The 23,176-nt window shown below is 43.2% G+C and overlaps 1 protein-coding gene across 2 annotated transcripts in view; it reads left to right on the top strand.

Annotated features, from left to right (window-relative positions):
* Nucleotides 1–23,176, top strand: part of LOC113406789 (spermatogenesis-associated protein 13-like) — a 71,460-nt gene that overhangs the window by 31,107 nt on the left and 17,177 nt on the right. For both annotated transcript variants that reach the window (XM_026653499.1, XM_026653500.1), the window contains exons 3-8: nt 2,367–2,511; nt 12,894–13,030; nt 13,330–13,509; nt 14,612–14,797; nt 19,611–19,790; nt 21,892–22,124. In XM_026653499.1, the coding sequence (XP_026509284.1) occupies nt 2,367–2,511; nt 12,894–13,030; nt 13,330–13,509; nt 14,612–14,797; nt 19,611–19,790; nt 21,892–22,124 (1,061 nt within the window). The remainder of the gene's footprint in view (nt 1–2,366; nt 2,512–12,893; nt 13,031–13,329; nt 13,510–14,611; nt 14,798–19,610; nt 19,791–21,891; nt 22,125–23,176) is intronic.

Raw genomic sequence — 23,176 nt, 5'->3', positions numbered from 1 at the left:
GGAAAAAAATTATAGCATTTCCTTTAAAAGTACTTTGAAGTTGTTAAAGAGACCTGATTGCTCTTAGTCTTAATTGTCCTCATGAGACTCTACCTCATGCTGGGAAATTCAATGCAGTGTCATTAAAAGCAAGGCCCCCACTGAAAAGAAACAATGATCCCACTCCCTGAATAGGAATGCTAAAACAATGACAGGTTTTTCAGAGTTTCCTGTGAAAACTATTTTTTAACATGGATATTCTTATGTAGTCAGTAATTCTTTCGCTCTGTAGTATAATATAGTTGTCCTTGACTTTTTCCTGATCAAAAACAGCTGGATCCTCCTGCACTCTTTTCCAGCAAAACGGATTGAAATCAATGGAAGTTTTGTCTGTGTACAGACCAATGCTGCAGTCCCTAATAAAACATCTATATTGTTTAATTAGTTAATTAAATACTTAACTTTTTGTGTTCATGTGAGCCATTCGCATTATTATCAAATCTATGCCTTCATGAATTGTAAATAAATATTAGTTGGTTTTCAAGAGGTGCTCTTTAATACTGTTAGGGCTTTAAGTCCAACCTACCTTGATAGGTGTCCCATATTTTTTGAGACTTACCTCAAGGATTTCAGGAATATGTTGTCATTTTTTTTAAAACCAATTGTTGCTACAGTGTGCAACTTATTTAAAAATAACCTCACCTGTTTCCCACTGGAAACAAATCAGTGCTTTCCTCTTGTAGCTTCCATGCATCAGTTAACGAAGAGTCAAAGAACAGAATAGGTTTTTTTAATTGCAGCTTTGCTGCCACAAAGATGGGATTAAATAAATACATTGTTTTTGGAGTTAAGACCAAAAATATGTGACAACTTCCAAGGTAGGTACATTTTAATGACCATAACAAGGGACATTTAGGTCTCAATCCTGCTCCCATTGAAGTTCAATGGCAGTTCTTCTGTTGCCTACAAAGGGATCAGGATCAAGACTTTAATGGTTAAATTATAATTGCCCAGGAATAAATACATTAAAAGTAATTGGCATTGCGGATATTGGGTGTTTGTTATGGAACAATTTGGAGTTGCTTTTCTTGCTTTAGTTCAGTAGTGCAGTTCTGAGATATTGATATACCATAGGAGAAAATAATTAGTAAAGAATGAAATAATAATTAGATCATATTAAAATATATCAAGATATTTTTCAGTCCGGTGTTTGGTAGTTAAATTGCTACTTAAAATGTATGAAAAAGACTTATGATTGAGGAACACATATATCAGAACTATTTCATAAAGAGCTTTTAAAGCCTAATTTTCATGTAGCAGATTTTTTTTTGAAAGTGTTGAACATCAGTGGAATGTGAAAAAAGTGCTGTTAACTCGTTTTGTTTTGTCTGACAACTTCGTGTGGGGGGAAAAAGCTTTCAAGCAATAGTAAATCACTTGTGTCATACCAGTGGGTCGACAAATAGTTCATAGAGAGGCTCTGGTGTTTCTATATGCTTAATTTACAAGCCTAAGAGGAAAAACAATTAAGAGGCTAAGGCCATGTCTACACTAGTGAGCTTACAGCGGCACAGCTGTACCGATGCATCTGCACTGCTGTAAGATCGCTCGTGTAGCCGCTATGCCGACAGGAGAGAGCTCACCTGTCGACATCATAAAACCACCTTCATGAATGGCAGTAGCTATGTTGGTCTGCAGGAGAAGCTAAAAGGTGCCTAATTTGCGTTAATGTAGTCCTGTTTCAAACAGGACTACATTACCGTGATCTAGGTACCTTTTAGTTCATGCTGGCAGGATCTACACAGGGCAGTGACAGTGCAACACTTCAGTTCACACCCCTGTAGTCCAGGGGCCATGCAGACAAGCTCTAAGAAAAAAATCAGGGTTAAGATTCTTTTTTTGGTTTAACTATAAAGTATGTTCCTCAGCAGCAGGACATTTATCTCGAACAACATTCTGGGAAATTAACACACCTGGTTGTATAATTTCTATTATTTTTCTTTTCAGTGTTTCCATTCTGTTACATATTTACAGTTGGCTAACATTACAGTAAACTGTTCTGAGATGTTAGCTACCAGAGCATTTTAGACATGGAATATTATGGAGTGAAGACTGAAAAGCAGAATATACAGTGTCACTAAACGTAACAGAAGGTTATGGAGTTTTTAATATAACCGAGAACTTTAATGCTATAAGATATTTACCATAATATTGTGTATGGAATGTGGTGGTCAATCAATTTAATGACTGCTTGAACTAGGGGTTCTTAGTGTCCATATAGTCAGCTTGAGAGTGTAAGGAAACCCTGTTTCATACCTGTAGCTGTCTTTGGCTTACTAGTAGCTTTTACTACTAATAATAATGGATTTTCTTTTTTCTCTCTGTAGCCAATAACACGGCCTCCTGTTCCAGCCCACCAAGTTCCCCCATATAAAGCTGTTTCAGCCAGGTTCCGGCCCTTCACCTTTTCACAAAGCACCCCCATTGGCCTGGATCGAGTGGGACGGAGGCGGCAAATGAGAGCATCTAATGGTAAGTTTTACAGGTCTTTTTAAGGGGTTACAAACCAAATGTGTTACGAGAATGGGCCAATTCATCAGTGCCTTGGATGGTGGGTGTAAACTACACATAGGATGTAAATTGATGCAAATGGTAAAGTAGCTTATGATGAAGCTGCTTTATTTTATACCTTCCTGTTAGTGCTTGTCCTGCTATGCTCAAGTTACACTTGTGTTGCACACCCACTGAATGGTAAATTGATTCAAGTTGCTCCCCTTTACTGCTTGTACTCATATTTCAATCCATGTACTCCCTACTGCTCACTGAAGGCTTGTGGAAAGGTAGGCTGCATTAACTAAGGGCTTGTCTACACGGGCACTTGACAGCGCTGCAACTTTCTCGCTCAGGGGTGTGAAAAAACACCCCCCAGAGTGCTGCAAGTTTCAGCGCTGTAAAGTGCCAGTGTAGACAGTGCACCAGCTCTGGGAGCTATTCCTCTCGTGGAGGTCACTATGCCACGACTACACGGCCACGTTAAAGCGCTGCCACGTAGCTAGCGAAGACGTGCCCTTAAGGTATAAGTTTAAAGCCCATTAAAGCACACTAAGCCTTTGTGTGGAGGCTCTCATTCAGAAGTCAAGTGGCAACTGCTGAAAGAGAGTGTTCAGAGAGGGATTTAATGAACTTTAACTAAGCACTTTAAATTCACGCCTTTAGTTAATTCAGATTAATTTCCAATGTAGAAAAACCCTAAATCACCAAAGGATTTGTCCCAGAGATTTGTATGGGAGTTGCACCTGCTTACTACAAGAATGAATGTAGCCCATGACATTTATCCAGTTTTATGTAAAGTACAAATCCTTAGAAAGGACTGTAAAATCAAATGCCTTTTTGAAGCAGTGTCTTTTAATGTCCTTTTGATTTGCACCTTACATTTATTCTCCAGTTCTGCTTATCATTAGCACTTACTTGCCACATTATCTCAAGCTGATAGCAAGAACAATAGTATCGTCTCATAAATCATTAATTGGCAGGAGATGTTAAAAAGGAGCTTGGTCAATACCATCTGTCTTTTTTCAGATACTAGAGAACAATTTTACTCATTTTTCATTATCAAGGGCCTAAAAAGTCAAAGTGCATTCTTCACTTCAGGCCCCTTCACTTCAGTATTCTAAAGAATAGCTGCTGTAAAGCCACTTACAAATCTTCACTGTACTGCTCCATATATACATGGAGTAAGTAGTGTTGAAATCAGGATCTACTGTGACTGAAGTGGAAGATCTTATCAAATAGCACTTTCAGTGTTTCTTTTTTTAAAAAATTAAGATCATTAATCAAATAATTTTTCAGGAGCCTGTATTTGTTGCAGATTCATACCAGTTCCAAGTCGAATTGTTAACTAGATCATGCAACTTTATCTAAATTCCAGGGAAGGAAGACCCTTAATCCACAAATACATTATTTTAGCTATCAGGGTATTTACATACTGCATGCTAAAATCCACAGAAGACAATCACTGAGATGGAAAAGTAATATTAGGTAAGTATTCAAGGTACCTTTAGCCTCTTCTAATGTAATTTCACAGCTAGAAATGGGACCAGCCAGTTCTCCGATCACTAGCAGGTGCTCCATGGACCACAATTTGGGAATTACTGGCTGTAGTATTGAGATTGTGTGTGTGTGTATATATATTACAATATTGGAGACAGTTCTAAGTGTAGAAGAATTTATAGTCCAGTTGAAATGATTAAGTAGTACCTCTCTCCATGAGTAATCCCATTGATTCCAGTAGGACTTCTCACTGAGTAAGGAACTAATCCATCATGAGTTAGGATGAAGAAATCAGGCTTTTAAATATCACAAAGTGGGGATTTTTTTTTTTAAAGTTATGCTTTCTGTTTCATCTTTGGAAAAATAGCATTGGCTAACAAATACAGCTACCTCAGATTAATTTCTTCTTTGTTATTTTAGCTTTAGTATATCCAAGGTTTCATAAATATAAATGTTTGAGGATAACAGATTATGAAAGTAAGGATTTCTGTCATTTGGGAAAGGAGTGAAATCAAAGCAATGCTGGTCATACCTAGATATTACGTTAGCAAACTAGTTATTATAACTACAAAAGTCATACGTGAATAGCTTTCTAAATCAAAGCCCTGATGGCAAGTGGGTGGAATATTAGGAGACAGCAAGAGCAATATATCTATTTTTTCTTAGTTACAGGAAAGTTTTATTTTGTGTTACCTAATATGAAATTATAGATATAGTCAGGGGTGAAAGTAAAAATAAATGCTTACCAGTACGAGGGCGGCTCTGGCCCACAGAAGGGGCAGGGCCTCGGGCGGAAGGGATGCAGGGCTGGGGGCTCCACCTCCCCCAGCCAGCCCATCCGCGCTGCCTGGCCCCCGCCACCTGGGGCTCTGGCAGCAATTTAAAAGGCCCCGGGGCTCCGGCTGCTGCTGCGGTAGCAGTGGCGGTGGCCAAGAGCCCCGGACCCTTTTAAATCGCCAGCCCTGGGGCAGCTGCCTTTTCACCCCCCTCCCGTCAGCGGCCGGGAGGGGGAAAAGGGCAATGACGTTAAAGTGCGGCGGCAGCGCTTTAACATCGTTGCCCCTTTTGCCTCCCCTGTCGGTGGCCCTGCCAGTACGGGGTCCCTACGGACGGTGGGGAAGGGGCAGGGACGTTAAAGCACTGCTGTGTACGGGCCAGTACCGGCTTCTTACCAGTACGCCGTACCGGCTCACTTTCACCCCTGGGCATAGTGTACACCCACTAAAAGCTGTTTTTTGGGTCTCTGATATGCAAGTGGCACAAGTAGAGATGATGTTCTTGTTAGGGGTAGCAGGAACATGTTTGGTGGGAATTTAGATTCAATATTCAGAATTTCCCAACAGACTTGACTCTTGTTTGATTTGGAGTTACAGTTCATGCTAGCTGGACATGAGAGGATTTAAATGACAACTCTCCCTCACCCACAGCCAATCAGAGTTTCATGGTGGGGTCGGCTACTGTGCAGGAAAAAGATGGAAAGTAAAGGAAAATAAGGTTCTGTCGGGGCCATACCACAAATATTGGGAAATGATCTGGCAGTGGTTGCAGAGAGTTTTTAAGTAGTTCCAATGAATAATGGAAGGTCACATAGTTAATTTGCCATTTTTTTTTTTTTTTTTTTTACATATTCTGATCTTTTCCCTTTTCCAGCTTCAGGGTCCGGGAACCCACCTTGGGAGGGTCTTGGCTCCAGGGTGAGGAAAAGGTCCTGGCTGCTGGGGAGAACGGATTCTCCGCTTGCCTGCTGCGCATTCTTCTCCTCCTCCTCCTCTTCCTCATTCACAAAATCCTCCTCCCTGTTGCGTGAGACTCCCCCCTTGCAGGTGTCCACAGACAGTGGTGGGATAGTGGTAGGGTCCGTCCCCCCAGAATGCCATGCAGCTGATCATAGAAGCGGCATGTATGGGGCTTTGACCCAGAGTGACCGTTTGCCTCCTTTGTCTTTTGGTAGGCTTGCCTGAGCTCCTTAACTTTCATGCGGCACTGCTGTGTGTCCCTGTTGTAGCCTCTCTCCACCATGGCCTGTGCGATTTTGGCATATATATTAGCATTTCCTCTTTTTGATCGGAGTTCTGCCTGCACAGATTCTTCTCCCCATACAGCAATCAGATCCAGTGTCTCCCATTCACTCCATGCTGGAGCTTGTTCGCGAATCTGGGACTGCATGGTCACCTGTGCTGCTGAGCTCACCACGCTGACCAAACAGGAAATGAAATTCAAAGTTCCTGGGGCTTTTCCTGTGTACCTGGCTAGTGCATCGGAGTTCAAAGTGCTGTCCAGAGCGATCACATTGGAGCACTCTGGAATAGCTCCCGGAGGCCAATACCGTCGAATTTCATTGGCACTACCCCAAATTCGACCCAGCAAGGTCGATTTTAGCACTACTCCCCTCGCCTGGGAGGAGTACAGCAGTTGATTTTAAGAGCCCTTTAGGTTGACGGAACAGTCTTGGGTGTTTAGATGCATTGCTTATAAAATTGACCTAACGCAGCTAAATTTGACCTAACCTCGTAGTGTAGACCAGGGCTCTGAAGCAGACTTGAGGACAATGAGAAATCCTACCTTGGAAAAACCTGATTCTAAGACCCAAAGCCTGAGATTAGGTTTTTATTTTTATATTGAAGCAACAACTTCTGAGCAGTATTGATGTTTCTTCTTTCTTCCTAGGAAAGAAGGAACTGTGTAAACTGTACAGTTGTTACAACTTGAAAAGAGGTGGAATGTGGCTGGATCTATGTTCAGCATGTTCATATACATGGCCTAGAACCCTGCAAGCCCTGCTGAGGTGCTGGTGCAGAGTTGTGTTCTTATTGTGAGGGATGCCTCATTTTGGCCTCTCTTTTTTTTGTGTCTGCATTTATTTATGGATGCAGTTGATGTCATTTAGATTTCTGCATGTCTGATTGTGTCCTCAGTTATTTGTGCTTCCTCAGTCCCTTCCTTCTCCCCTTCCCCCAATCCTCTTGTGCAACAAGCAACTGGCCCACAATAACTCATGTGATATTTTGGCTGCCTTGCTTAGCATGGGGCTAGGACCACAAGGACATACAGAACTTTTTGGGGCAAATGCTGGTCACATTGAAATCAATGAGAGTTCACTATTGACTTCACACAGGCCAAGGCCAGGTGATATTAGACAGCTACCATAATTAACAAACAGATATTTGTTGGTCCCTTGAGTCGCTACTGAAAGGAGTTTTCAATGTAGTGAGATCTAGCCATCTTAACTTAATTTTTTTGTCCATATTTTATGCTATTCCTTTTTCACCTGCCTACTCACATTCTCAGAGGTGTGATAGAGTAATTCAAAGGGGTGAACCTGTTTTATGTTATAGTTTTAGGATTTTGTCTGGACAGCACTTGTTCAGTGTGAATTCTTCAGTCGTTGTTGCAGATCCCAGGGTTGGGGGCTTTTTATGACTTAAGCAAAGGAATTTTCTATGGATGACTCATTTTTTAGTTGTTTACTGATTTGTATTGCAAGACACCTTGCAACTGTGCTGTATATGTGCTTTTCATAATATACGGTAGCTTATTGTAACTGTGATTATTCAGCAAGTCTGTTCTCAGCAGGGAATTATGGTGCAGTTCAATGATTCAGAAGGGAGAGCTGTATTTTTCATGTCCCCTGGTTGTCTTCAAAATGCAGCAGATCCTGGATTTTAGTAAACAAACGTCATTAATATTGTGTTATAAGTTTGGCATTTCATTCTCTCCCTGAGATGGTACAATAGGAAACCATGTGATTTCTGTGGGTGTTGTGATATGCTGTATGCAAAGTCCCTTGGTGGTTTTCTGAGCATATTACTAGAGAAACCAGCCCCTAGTAACAGGACTGGCATAGCTAAACGACGTTGTTTCCATATAGAGAATCTGTAATTCTGAGTCCCATCCACAGACATATAGCGCCATGACTTCTTTTAAAATTATTTCAGGATTTTCTTTTTATACCAGTTTTCAAAAAATTAGTACAAATGCAGGTTGTTGAAGAGTACATGATTTGACTGTAGGGGCAAATCCTGCCCTTGCCTCTAGAACCGATGCAATTCCCCTATGCAAAGGGGAGCACAATGCTGGGATGATAGATGCTAATCTCCATAGCATCCCCTGTGCTCTGACATGAGAGGGTTGGTGGGGTCATTGCTGAAGTGGGCTATGGAATGAGTGGAGACAGGGCTAAGTGGCTATTCGTGTCCTTCCTTCTCTACCCCCTGTGGTAGAGTTACACTGAGGCTGTGGCCTGAGTGAGGGAACACCTCCTCTGCCCCATCACCCCTCAGAGCAATTGGCTGCTGTTTAGAATTTGGGTTATAATGTAGTGATAGTCACTTGTAACCAAACAAATATACCACAGTTTATTTGTGAAGTAACAGCGGCATATAAGAACTGTGAAAAATACCTTTTGGTGTATAGTTATACCTACACATTACATTTTGGAATAATATCATAAATGCACAATGTTATGCAAAGCAGTATTGGAAGACATATTTTTGCATATGGCTAGAAGAAATTGCAACTACCAATAGCCTTTTCCTGTGACTTGGAGTAAAAGAGATGTATCCTTTGAATTTAGATTGAAACTCTAGTTCACATTTAGCTGCTTTAATGAAAAGTAGCAAATACACTCTCTGGCACTGACAGGACTGAAAAACATTCTTCATTGCAGTGTCATTAGCTACAGTGCAGTAGACTGTAAGTACATTATCAATGAACACTGTATATACAGGTTTTTTCTTTTCTGTAACTTCCTCCCTAAGGGTACCCCATGATGTCACTGATCCACTAAACCCACAGCTATAGGAACAGTGAGTGAGCTGTCAGTTTCGAAGTAGGCTCTGGCCTGATATGCACATACAGAAGCTCAAAGCAATGAATAAGCTGTTTCTGAATTTTCAGTAGCTCAAAGGCTCTAAGCCTTTCTGGTTCTCTGTGAATCTTTTAGGACTAAGCTTCACCTATTAAAGGCCAAGCCCCTACTCTGTACGTTGTTTTTGACAGCAGCATGGTAGCCAGGGGGGAAATGGCACGATTTTGGAGTCTGGAGAGCCTTCAGATGGGTATGTGTGAGTAGAAGGTTCACTCTTCCTTATTCTCTGTAATGTTTCTGATTTAAAATTATCAAGTGTTAGTGTCACTGGGCTTCATTCTGATCATATTCATGTTGTTGTAAATAATGTAAACTCCACTGCAATCAACAGTTACACCAATGGAAAGCTGGATAGAGATCAGAATCAGGCTCACATTGTCTTAAGTTTTTGCAATCCATTAGAGCTACAGGGATACCCATCCCTATCTGTAAAATATTTACTCCTGCCGGTAAACATTAGAGGAATAGATACAGAGAGTAAGTGATTGGTGGTTGTTGTTTTTTTGTTTGTTTGTTTTTTAAATCTAGCTACCAAGGCAATGGAAGCCTCTTGACTGGTAAGGAATAATGAGCAGTTACCAGCCGAAAAATTACACTCCTTTTTCATCTTTAGTTAAATGTTTTAGAGTATTTATGTCTACTATCTTTGCTGCAACAAACCAGTTGTCAGTACTGACGTTACAATGCGGCTGTAAAAATGAGATCCGGGATGAAATTTAACACTTCAGATTTGAGGCTAGAAGCTGATTTGTATATGTTATTTATTTACAGATTTTCGGGAAAGCAATGTCAGTGAGTTTTAAATTATACCACTTTTAAAGTATATAGTTCTATTAGTTTTCAGATTTGTAACCCTATGGCTGAGAGATCTCAACTTTTTAATAGGAATTTTGCAGCCTCCTTTATTAGCTCTATGAGACATTAATATGAATGTGTATTTTAAAATGTTTTGTGGTGGGTAGAATAACTGTGTTGTTTTACGTCAAGACTAAGGGCAAAATTGTGCCCTTCTAAAGAAAGAAAGCCACAAGGTAAATGTTTTAATTGATCTCTGCATCCTATGGCCTTGATTACTCTTGAAAAATTAGTATCCATATAAGTGGAAATGCTTGCAAGGGTGCAAGTGTAAGCACTAATATAGACAGGGCTATCTATACTGTCATGAAAACCTATGGGTTACACTGTACAGACTGTTTGCGTGGGATCCAAAAAGCAAGGCAAGCCTCTCTGGTAGAGGTGGTTGGGACTTTTTTGGCTGGCTGGCTTTTTGTCGAAAAATGCTGATTTGTCAAAAAAAAACAAAAACACAACCTTTTTGTGGAAATGTATAATTTTTGACAAAAGTTTTGCTGGGGAGGTTTTTCAGCTTCAAGATGGAATTTCTGGTCAAAACAAGAGTTAGAGAGGGAGAAATCCAACCTAGAATAGCCAATAGCCTGCTGGTTAGGTCACTCACCTGGGATGTAGGAGAGTCAGGTTCAAGTCCCTCTTCCAAATCTGGCAGAGCAGATTCCAAACCTGACTCTCCCAGGTTCCATGTGAGTGCCTTAATCTCCCCATCTCTTCTGCCTTTCTTCACCAAAAAAACAAAAAAACAAAACATTCAAAATCGCTTGATTTCATCCCACCGCAGAATGGAGAATTTTTTTTTGAATCTTGAAAATTTTAATGGGATAGGAAAACCATTTCCCACCTAGTTCTACACTCTGCTTTTTTCTCCTTCATAGCCTACTCCATGCAGGATTACACTGCAGGCCATCTGCAAGGGCAGCACATGAATCCCCCCTTCGGGGAGGCTACTCCGGCCCTGCCCCTTCCATCCCTGCCCCCTGGAGCCTTGAGCCTACCCCTCCCCGCACCATGGCCAGAGAAGCCCCGGCCCACCCGCCCTAGCATCTTGTGGCTGCTGGGCAGCCCACCCTAGCCACGCCGGTCGGCCCGAGCACTGGCCTTCCTGCCTCAGCTGCCAGGGCCACCGGCCAGCCCAACACCAGCCTGACCCCCGGGCCACCGGCCAGCCCAAGTACTGGCCCGACCCCCAGGCCAGTCCAAGCACCGGCTAGTGTTGCCAGGTGTCCAGTTTTCGACCAGAACACCCAGTCAAAAAGGGACCCTTGTGGCTCCGGTCAGCACCACTGACCAGGCCGTTAAAAGTATGGTTGGCAGTGCTGCCAGTGCAGCGGGGCTGGCAGGCTCCGTACCCAGCTCTGCGTGGCTCCTGGAAGCGGCCAGCATGTCCCTCCGGCTCCTAGGTGAAGGGGCAGCCACAGGGCTCTGCGTGCTGCTCCTACCCCGAGTGCCGGCTCCACAGCTCCCATTGGCTGGGAACTGCAGCCAATGGGAGCTGCAGGGGGCAGCGCCTGCAGGCATGGGCAGTGTTCAGAGCCCCATGGCCGCCCCTTCACATAGGAGCCGGAGGGACATGCTGGCTGCTTCCAGAATCTGGCTGAGGTAAGTGCTACCCAGAGCATGTGCCCCAATCCCCTCCCGCACCCCAACACCCTGCCCCAGCCCTGAGCCCCCTCCTGTACCCCAAACCCCTCATCCCCGGCCCCACCTCAGAGTACAGAGCCCTCACATCCCCCCCTGCACCCCACTCCCTGCCCCAGCCCGGTGAAAATGAGCGAATGAGGAAGGGTGGGGGAGAGTGAGCAACGGAGGGAGGGAAGATGGAGTGAGCAGGGGCGGGGCCTCAGAGAAGGGGTGGGGCAGAGGTGTGGCCTCAGGGCGGGGCAGGGGTCAGGGCAAGGGTGTTCGATTTTCTGCAATTAGATAGTTGGTAACACTAGCACTGGCCCAACCCCTCGACTGTTGGTCAGCCAAGCTTCCTGAGCTCACCAGGCCACCAGCTCGAGCTGAGTCCCTTCTGGCTTCAGGGGAAGGGAGAGCGAGGGGGGGGGATCGATCTAAGATACGCAACTTCAGCTACGCGAATAGTGTAGCTGAAGTCAAAGTATCTTGGATCGAATTACCTGGGGTCCACATGGCGCGGGATCGATGGCTGCGGCTCCCCCGTCGACTGCGCTACCGCCGCTCGCTCTGGTGGAGTTCCGGAGTCAACGGTGAGCGCGTTCGGGGATCGATATATCGCGTCTTAACAAGACGCGATATATCGATCCCGGATAAATCGATTGCTACCCGCCGATACGGCAGGTAGTGAAGACGTACCCTAAGTGTCATTCTCAAAAGAGACTTAGGCACTTTTGAGCCTAAATTGTTTTTGACAGTCGATGGGATTGAGGCTCCTAAGTGCCTAAACCCTGTTTGAAAATTAACTTAGGGTATGTCTACACTTACCTCCGGGTCCGACGGCAGGCAATCGATGTTCTGGGATCGATTTATCGCGTCTTGTCTAGACGCGATAAATCGATCCCGGATCGATCCCGGGAGTGCTCGCCGTCGACGCCGGTACTCCAGCTCAGCGAGAGGAGTACGCGGCATCGACGGGGGAGCCTTCCTGCCGCGTCTGGACCCACGGTAAGTTCGGACTAAGGTACTTCGAATTCAGCTACGTTATTAACGTAGCTGAATTTGCGTACCTTAGTCCGAAGTGGGGGGGTAGTGTGGACCAGGCCTTAGGCTCCTAAATAAGTTAGGCAGTGGAATACTGAGCTCAACAACACCTAAATACCTTTTAAAATCTGGACCTAAGTTTTTTCCTCTGAACCAGGGACCCTGCAGGAAACTACTGTATCTACCTACCTGTGACACAGGCCCAAAAATTTTAATGGTTTACATCCAGGTCTACTTCTGTGTAGCTCTGTTTGCTTCAGTGGGGTTATTCCCAATTTGTATGGGTGTGTAAATGAGAGGAAAATTACTCCCTAAGTAAATGTGGTGGTGTTATATTTTCAAGAGCAAAGGCACTTTCTAAGGGGTTTTGCCTTAGCCTATTGGCAGTTTTATGTTCACATTTTTTATTAAATTGTTTTTGTATGTTTGCTTGTCTTTGATTAAACCAAATTACTCTGTTTCAAGCCTGTCACTATTGTTTTAGTTGTTACAGATGGTGAAACTGAATCTTCTGCCTTAGTTGATGACAATGGTAGTGAGGAGGATTACAGTTATGAGGAGCTCTGCCAGCCCAGCCCTAGATACCTGCAGCCTGGAGGGGAACAGCTAGCAATTAATGAGGTAAGAGGAGGATACTTTCCAGTATGTCTAACCTTTTGGTTAAAGTGATGATGCCTCATATAACTGTACTCAAGCTTGGTCAAGTCTGGGATCCAGACCTTTTTGCTGCATTATCTAATTTCTCAGACAGATAATTATACAAGGACAGATTTCTCAAAATACTCAGCTCATCCTGAAACAGGTTGTATTTATTTATCTCCTTTTTGTTTAATTATGCTTGTTTAGTTTTCTAGCAGTCTACAGATTGGTCTTTGCTGAGCTTTTGTCCTTCACCAACTCTCCCCCCGCCCCCATTTCAGCTAATAAGTGATGGCAGCATGGTCTATGCAGAGGCACTGTGGGACCACGTGACTATGGATGATCAAGAGCTAGGCTTTAAAGCTGGGGACGTCATCAGAGTCCTTGAAGCTTCCAACAAAGACTGGTGGTGGGGAAGAAATGAAGACAAGGAAGCCTGGTTTCCAGCTAGCTTTGTCAGGGTTAGTAACCTACGTCTGTTTCTTTTCTACAACGAGGGCCTGATTCACCACTGCATTATTGCAGCTTTACATCAGTTTCCTGGTAAAATGTCAATATAACAATGGTTTGTTTTATTTTGTTAAATGTTGCTATTCTCGATTAAGCATTCATATCTTTATATCCTTGGTTCATGCTGAATGCCCCAAACCAATATTAAATTGAAATTAAGTGCCTGATTCTCCACTGCCTTGCATTTGCAAATCAAAATTGTAACTCCTTATGACCACTTTTCACAGGCATAAAAGACTACACAAGGGACAGGGCAAAAGAGAATCAGGCCCAAATATTTGCAATCTACTTGGCCACATATTACTGTCACTTACTCCTGGGTAACCCTTTCAAAATCCAAATAGAAATGAGGACAGAGACCCAGCTTATCATTATCATTATTATTTGGACTATGTCCCATGGAGGTAAAGGAACCAGCACTAATACCACTCAAGAGTGGTCAATATGTACAGAAAGAGCAAAGCAGTTTTGGGGATGGAGGTGGGAACATCTGTTCTACTCAGCATTCTCTTCTGATACTCTCACTTCAGAAAAATGTATTTTTAACTTTAGATATCAGTGTGAGTGCCCCATTCTTTGGGAAAGGAGGACAATTGGGGAAAGAAGAAATGACTGTAACTGATTACTTCAGATCAGTGTCATCCGAATTTAACATGAAAAATAAAGCCACAATTTACTTATTTGAGTATTGGCAATGAGCGCCCACTGCTCATGGTCTCTAATAAATCTGCACTTCTGTTAACAAAAAATACAGGCAACATTTATATGATGACCTTCGGATACTATGGTGATGAAGGCCGTATGGGTACCCAGAAAGAAAGAGTGGGCCCATTACTGAAACCTTTACATTAGTAGCCAGTGGAAATACTTGCATAAGAGTTACATGATAGACCTTATTAGGACTGGAGACCAGTTATATAATATTAATAATAATTAATAATCAGTTATGAGCTGCCTTTATTGTAATTAAATAAAGTTTGTAATAATTGTTAACATTTGTTTTTGTAACACCTTGCTGCACTACTCTAGCTGTCTTTTCTGTTATGAATGCAGCTACGAGTTAATCAGGAAGAACTTGGAGAAAATTGTGGTAGCATCCAGGATGAAGAGCAACATGCAGATGCTAGCAAACATCGCCAAAAAATTGCTGAAAACAAGGATCAGATGAGAACCAATGTGATACAAGAAATAATGAACACGGAGAGAGTCTATATCAAACATCTCAAGGACATCTGTGAGGTACAGTGTCAAGCCATAGACTTAGAGCATTCCACAGACCTAGTTTGAAGAAATGTTCCTTATGAGTGAAAACTTGAGCATTTTCTGTTGTCAAAAGATTCATCCTTGCAATTCAAAGGCAGTCAATGAGAATGCTCTCTTATGCAGTTCTAACTCTCTTCTTTATTGAACACCATAATGTACTTTTTTTAAAGAACACTTCATTTTGTACCTGTTAACAATGCATTGCTTTCCTGACTGCAGTTTCCATGTTAGGGGAGAGAGTCCAGCTTACTTAGTATTTCCTACCACTTTGCATCTGTAGATAACTGTAAACCCATGTAATACTGTAGTACACCTCTACCCCGATATAACGCGACCCGATATAACAAGAATTCGGCTATAACGCTGTAAAGCGGTGCTCCGGGGGGGGCGGGGCTGCGCACTCCGGCGGATCAAAGCAAGTTCAATATAACGCGGTTTCACCTATAACGCGGTAAGCTTTTTTGGCTCCCGAGGACAGCGTTCTATCGGGCTAGAGGTGTATCTAATTACAATTTAGTGTCTGAACATTTTGAAGGTGGCCTGCAGAGGAAAAAATGAAAAATTGGATTTGTGCTTTTTTTTCTGGTCATTTATTATGTAATTCTATTTTTTAAAAATATTCTGCTTGTTTAAACTGCAGAAAGATCAGTAGTATCAAGACTTACCTTCTCTGTTTGTTTTTTGCTGGAGTTTCCTTGGAGGACCAGAGACCTGTAATAGGAGCATTCTCACACCTTAATTGACGTTTGAGCCTTTAACTATGAACGTTTTTTCTCCCACGTGTGGTTTGGGTGTTTGAGTTAGAATAGTAAAAAAGAACCAATGAAGGATGGTAAACAGCCTGACCAAAAAAAATCACTTCTCCTTTCAGTTTGTTAGGTTTCACTTCCTTTCTGCTTGTTATTTCATAGTCCTATTAGTTCTCCAGTCATATATAGAATCTTCCAGGAAAAATAAAAATAATAAGAGCTGCCCTTCTAGTGTGGCAAACAAGCAGATTATTTTTTATCAGGCCTAAAGAAACAAAACAAAGGCACAAACCCATTTTTTTCAGGTAATCTTTAAAATGTTTTGCTAAATTTCAATTCCTTGAGCAAGATCATCATTAAGATACCCTGGCATAGATAAAAAGTGTAAGTGTAATTCAATCTTATACTTCAGGACATAAGCTATAAAAGGTCAGGGAGGGATTTTTACCAACATGTGTATCTCTGACACATTTGGCTTGCTTCATAGTGGGTGAATTTCATCTTCCATTGAAGCATCAGGTATTGGCAATTGCTAGAAGAATACCAGACTGGCTAGACCAACAGTTTTGAACCAATATTACAAATCTTGTGTTGCTTTATGAACGTAAGAATTTATCTCCCTGACTTGTCCAACTGAATTGCCTTCTGTCTTCAGACTAGCCCCAAGTTGCTTGCCTCTTTTGCCATTTATTCTTTCAGGTACCATTCTGTTGCTCCAGCTACCAATTTCTATTTAGTTATTTTCTTTGGAGGGTGTAGATGTTTTTTCTAGTGATGTAGTATGTGTGAGAAACTAACGTTAACTTTCATTGGCTTAACTCTGTTGCTGAGATACATCAGTACATACATTGATGTCAGGAGGAGCTGGAGCTCTCAGGATTTGGCCCACTGATATTAATTCTTAAACATCACTAATCCAGTTCATCTGTGGGTTTTTTTAAAAGACAGAGTGGCTGTGCATTTAGTGGACCAGTGCTAATGCACATGTTTTCCAAGGGGAATAAAAGTGCCCAAGTTCAGCAAAGAGTGAATCACTCATGGCTGTGCAAGCAGGACAGTGAGGCTGGTGGTGTGCTTATATGTAGGTCTGAGTCAGAGAAAAATTTACTCCAGAGGCTGACCCAGAGTTACAAGATCTGCACAAGAAATAACTTCCCTTGTGGGAGCCTGTGCACCAAAGCAAAAGGCAAAAAACACCAACTTTAGGGTTACCATATGTCCGGGTTTCCCCGGACATGTCCGGCTTTTGGGTCTTTAAATAGCCGTCCGGGGGGAATTTGTAAAAAGCTAAAAATGTCCGGGATTTCCCCCCAGACGGCTATTTAAAGACCCAAAAGCGAGGACAGGGCAGCCGCGCTGGGGGAACCGCGGCAAGCCGGCGCCGCCGGCGCCACTCACCTTTCCTCCCTGGGCCCTGGGGCAGCGCGCAGCTGAGAGCTCCCGGCGCGGCGGCCCCAGCCCACGGGGCCCCCCACCTGGCTGGCAGGAGCCTGCAGAGCGCAGCCCTCCCCCTGCCCCGGCACACAGAGAGGCAGTGAGGAGGTCTCACTCCCCTGCGTGCTGCAGCGGGGTGGGGCCTGTAGACTCCGGCAGCAGACAGCGGTCGCCGGGCAGAGAGCTCCCCCCGCCCCTACCCCCCTCCCCTCCACCTGACCCAACCCTAGGAAGGGGCCAGAGGGACTGGGAGGGACCTGCCTGCTGGATGCTTCCTGGGAGCCGCTCCAGGTAAGCACTGCTGGGCTCACCTGGCCCCCTGGCAGGTCCCTCTGGGGGGGCTCCCCTCAGACCCACTGCCCTCAGGCCCCACCCTGACCCTGTTCCCTCAGCCTCCCCCACAGGCCCCCCTGTACCTCCCACCCCGAACCCACTGCCCTCAGTCCCTGCCCCCGTTCCAACAGCCTCCCCCACAGTCCTCCTGCTCCCCCCAACCCACTGCCCTCAGCCTTGCCCTACCCCAAATCTCTTCTTCAGCCTCTCCCGTCATCCCACCCCCATCGCTCCCCCTGCTGTCCCACCCCCTCAACTTCCCACCATTCCAGTACTGCTCCCCTCTGTCTCATCCCCTCCAGACCCTGTCCCTCTCCCCAACCCCCCAACCCTCCCCAGCCCAGCCCCATTGTCTCCCCCGCCCCACCCCACTCTACACAGCTCTCTCTACCCTGTCCCATTCATGCTCCCCTCAGCCCCTACCCTACTCCCCCCATCCCAGTCCTGTCCCATCCCCCTCAGCCCCCCCCAGTCCCAGTCCTGTCCCCCTCAGTTCCTCCACCCTGCTTCCCCCGGTCCATCCCCACACACCCACTGACTCCCTCGACCTCCCTCCCCCCAATCCCACTGCCTGGACCCACCCCCGTCCCACTCAGGACATGCATGAAAAAGAAGCAATGGGCTTAAATTGTAGCAAGGGAGAGTTAGGTTAGACATTAGGAAAAACTTCCTAACTGTAAAGGTAGTTAAGCACTGGACAAATTACCTAGAGAGGTTATGGAATAGCAGTCATTGGAGTTTTTTAAGAGGTTAGACAAACGCCTGTCAAGGATGGTCTAGTTGTTATTACTCAGTCCTGCCTCAGTGCAGGGGTTTGACTAGATGACCTGTTGATGTCCCTTCCAGTCCTACATTTCTGTGATTCACACTGAATTGCCTTGTGCCACTGTCTAGTAGTAGTGGCACACAGTTCTCTGACATGCAGGTTTATAAAATTGTAGTTAATATACAGTTTAGAGTATAGCAATTTTAAAGCTCTGCATGTTCAGACCAACTGAGCTGAAAATTGTGATCTTGTATTCAAAACTATTAAGATGTGGGCTGAAATAAAATCAGCACTGAATGTTATTCTAAAATTGTTTTCCAAATATTCTTAAACTCCCAGTTTATCCCCCGCTGATGTTCATTGTGAAAAGTATTGCAGGTCTAATAATAATATTTGGCACTTTTGTAATTCACTGTCCAACATGTGTTTTGGGCCCTCCTCTGGTGGATTTTTAGAGGATAACTGTATAGCTACCAGCTAAGGGAGTTATAGCTTGAACTCAAGTAGTAGAAGCTCATACTTTTAAGTCTGGATGGCTCGGGTTCAATCTTTGGTGACTAGTTATGATGGAGGTTGCTACACTTATAATCCCTTTAATCAGAGGTTCTGAATATGCTTTGTTGTAGGCAGAACTAGCCTATAGTTAAGCAACCGAAAATTTAGAATGGGAAGTGTTGAAATGTTGGGAAGCCTTATAATTTTGCCAATCTGGAACGAACATCCCATCTGAGGGATGGGGGCGGGGAGAGAGGAGAGTGAGACAGGACGCCATTCCTGGCCAATGGGAACTGCAGGAAGCAGTGGCCGGCACGTCCCTGCAGCCCACACTGCTTCTCGCCGCTCCCATTGGCCGGGAACGGTGAATCATGGCCACTGGGAGCTGCAGGCAGCAGTGCAAACGTAAGCAAACTGTCTGGCGGCCTGCCAGCGAATTACCCCAACAGGCCATGTGTGGGCCGCACATTGCCCACCACTGCTCTAAATGGTTTCGGTGCCACTAGATGGGACAGAACACCACCCCCCAGAGGTGTGTGGGTTACACTAGCCCTAGCAAAGATTATCTTTAGACTGTGTTTTTACAGAATTTGGTCTCATCTGTACAGGCAAGATCAAACTCTGTCATAGCACAGTTGGGGCAGTTACTACTAAACACTGTGGCAAAACTGGTAGTGCAGGCTCTCCTCCTCCTGGATTGGTAGTTATAACAATAAAATGCAGCTCTGTATTAGATATTATACAAGTGCTGACATCTGGCTTCCTGACTAATCAACTCTAGGGTGAAACAGAATTAGGATTGGGAGAATCAGTAACATAACTGTTCAGACACACATCTGAATTTGTACATCCAGTTTTGTAGTGAATATGGCCTTGAAATCAGAGACCACAAAAATCTAACCTTGGAAAGCAGAATATCAAATTGAGTTGGCTTGTTCAGTACAAACTCCATTTTCAAGCTCTTGATCTCTTTCAGATTTGATACAAAGAGGTTTTCTTGTTTTATTTCCAGGGATATATTCGGCAGTGTCGTAAACATACAGGAATGTTCACCATGGCTCAGTTAAACACCATTTTTGGAAACATTGAAGATATTTACAAATTCCAAAGAAAGTTTCTGAAAGATCTTGAGAAACAGTACAACAAAGAGGAACCTCATTTAAGTGAAATAGGATCCTGCTTTCTTCAACATGTATGTCATTTAACTCCATTTTGCTTATGAAATAAACAAAATATGATTAGTAAATGTTAAACTACCATGAGGAAGACACTTTAGTTAGTGCTGATTATATGAAAACATTTAAAATCCCTCCTTTTTTTCCACCTCCACCCTTTGAGTAGGCCTATTTTCCTTGTAAGTGAACAGTCTTTCCATTTTCATAGCTATGGTGATCCCAAGGTCCCAGATGAACAGGACTGTTTCCAACAATCACAGGCAATGTTCCCTCTAATTTTTTCCATCCATATGCGGAATACATTTTCTTATGTGCACCGAGGTATGTGCCTATATGCACCACCAGTAGAAACAAAAAACTTAGATATAATATATATATTTTAAAAGTTACCAGAGGGATAATTACTCCAGCCAGGACAGGTTAGGCATTTTAGAACTCACTACTCAAAGAATTAAATTTAAGTGTAAGAGAAATAAAAATTATGAAATGCATAGACCAGTCAAAACACTAAAATAACACTTTGAAAGAATAAAATTACAGAGCATATATGTGCATTGCAGGAAGTACCAAGAAGTAACAATAATAATAATACGAGTATGTGTTGGGAGGTGTGTTGGAAAGAGACAGAGACTCTGTGTGTGAGTGTGAGAGAGAGAGAGACGCTGTGTGTGTGTGACAGTGACTCTTTGTGTGAGAGAGACAGAGACTCTGTGTGTGTGTGTGTGTGTGTGTGTGTGTGTGTGTGTGTGTGTGAGAGAGAGAGAGACTGTGTGAGCTGGCTTCTGGGGAAATGTCAGAAACAATGCACTGTCTCTTTAAGAAAGGTACTCAGTCGACAGCCACTCACCATTCAGACCACAGCAGCTCCTTGTCCTCCTGAGCCAGGCTATCCCCTCTGCCCTGCTCTGCAGAGATGGGGTACAGGGGTGGGGGGAGGGTGATATCCTGAGAGCACCCTCCTCCCTCCCCCAGCTTCTGCTCTGCACAGCCAGCAGGAGGGTCCCAGGAGCAGCTGCAGGATGGGCAACATGGGGGGAGGGGCACTTGAACACATGCTGCCTCCTGTGCACAGAACGGCACTTAAATCTCTCCTGCCTGGCAGCCCAAGCATGCAGCTTACAGGGAACACAGATCACAGGTTAACATTTACATAACTGCAGGTATCTGAGTTGATTTTGTTCTATGAAAACTACATCCAGTATCTTCCCAGAGAAAATGTCAATCACCCTGGTTAATAAAGGTGAGAAAAGAGTCACATATCATTGCTAATCACCTACATAACCTCCAAGTAGACTTGAGAAAAAAAGTTTGGCAAATAAAAATGTCACCGAAAAATGCATTTTGGAGGGTTCAATAACTATTCATGTGTTTGGGTAGAACTCACTGAATAGTTCAGGCTGAAAAATACTCATTTTTTTTTTCAAAATTAATTTTGCTTAAAAAAAAAATGCTGTTCTAAAGTTTGGAAAGTTAAAAAAAAAAAAAAAGGTGGTGGGGGGGGGCAGAAAACCCCAAAATGATCAAATAGAAAAACTAAACAAAAAATTGTTTAGAGTCAATTCAGACATCTCACTCAACTCAAAATGACATTTTTTCAATTTGAAAAAATCTCTTAAAAATTGGTTTGGTTCAAATTGAACTAGATTATCATTATTATTATTTTTAACCAAAAAATCTATTATTCGCTCAGCTTTACCAATAACCATAGGAGGCTTCCAATTTCCAAGGCTCCTCAAAGAAAACTCCTTCTTAAAGTGAGTTTGATAATTGTGATTTTGTGGAGGCCTCTGTTTCAGTGTTCACAGAGAACCCCGTATGACTGAAATTCACAAATCTGGTTAGCTTAAAGAGATATTTGGTTTTTTTCCATTTCAGAAAGCAGCAAGCACTGCTAGTGAATGCACTCTCCTGCGATCCATATTAACAGGAGTTTCACCTATTACCAATTGTAGAATAGATTCTTCTGTGTTTTCTAAATAGATTGTTATTCAGTTTGGGTGTAATTTAGCAAACTGTCTAATTAGTGTAACCAGAAGTGTTTTATAACTTCAATATCGATTTTTGGTTTTGTCTTTTTAAGATGAATGTTTTAGCTAAAGCTTTGGTTTTTCTTTATAGCAAGAAGGTTTTGCCATCTACTCAGAGTATTGTAACAATCATCCCAGTGCCTGCCTTGAGCTTTCCAACCTAATGAAACAGAGCAAATACCGTCACTTCTTTGAGGCCTGTCGCCTGCTTCAGCAGATGATTGACATTGCTATTGATGGCTTTCTCCTTACACCTGTTCAGAAGATCTGTAAATACCCTCTTCAGCTTGCAGAGTTACTCAAATATACTACCGAAGAGCACGGGTGAGAGAATTAAAATGATCTGTCTAATACCATAATGTTACCTTATTGCTAAAGCAGTCTAAGGTAGATTTGGTCAGGCAGTGGATGACAACCTGGCTCCTTAAGATCAATGGCAAAGCTGTGACTGACTTCAGTGGGGACAGAATTTCACCCAATATGTTTATCATCCTGGGACTATGTGAAAAAATATTTCAGAAACAATATACATGTTAAATAGTCACCCTTGAGTATAAGGGGACTGATCTGGAGAGAGAGAGAGGGAGGGAAGGAAGGAGAAGAGATTTGTAAACCAGAGTGAAAAAATATCAATGATTCCAAGGGAAAAATGAACAAGGGATACATGTAGGGAAGAAAAGGGAAGAATTAGAAAAGAGAAGTGTCTCAGGGTATGTCTACACAGCAAAGAAAAACCTGCAGCTGGCCTGTACCAGCCGACTCGGGCTTGCCAGGCTCGGACTGCAGGGCTGTTTCATTGCTGTGTTGACTTCCCTCTCACCCCTCATGGTTCTAGAGCCCAGCCAGCCACAGGTTTTTCTTTGCTGTGTAGATACACCCTTAGAGATAGAAGAGGTGAAGATGGTCTTAGAAGAACAACATAAACTGAACGTGTTTAATAGCATTAAACATTGAAAAATATGTTCAAGGGGAAAAAAGAACTGAAAAATCCTTATGAAATGATGTAGTTAGATACTGCAAGAAACAAGTGAATCAAGGGGGTGGGGGGTGGAAGAGGAAACAACCAGTATAGAAAGACTCAATAATTTTGTGGTGGAAAAATATATTAATGAGAGATACCCAGACTATCTACATTCATTGTTACTATCTTCAGTGTAGGAAACAACCCTGGACATAGGAACTTACTCAGGCAAAACTCCCTCTAAAGGTGGTACTGAATATTTTCCGGTGATCTGACAATCACTCATATATGGATCTTCATTCAGTGTTTGGTTAACTGGCAGCCAGTTCAGGAAATTACCATTTCCTTTGCTATTACTGCACTATTTCTTAACCCAGTAATCCCTTCTCCAGTGTATATTTTTCCAGATGATGCC

The sequence above is a fragment of the Terrapene carolina genome, unplaced genomic scaffold (genome assembly GCF_002925995.2).
Source record: "Terrapene carolina triunguis isolate 2854851 unplaced genomic scaffold, T_m_triunguis-2.0 Scaffold139, whole genome shotgun sequence".
Lineage (NCBI taxonomy): Eukaryota > Metazoa > Chordata > Testudines > Emydidae > Terrapene > Terrapene triunguis.
The sequence above is the reverse complement of the archived record's forward strand: the minus strand, read 5'-3'. Positions and strand labels throughout refer to the sequence as shown.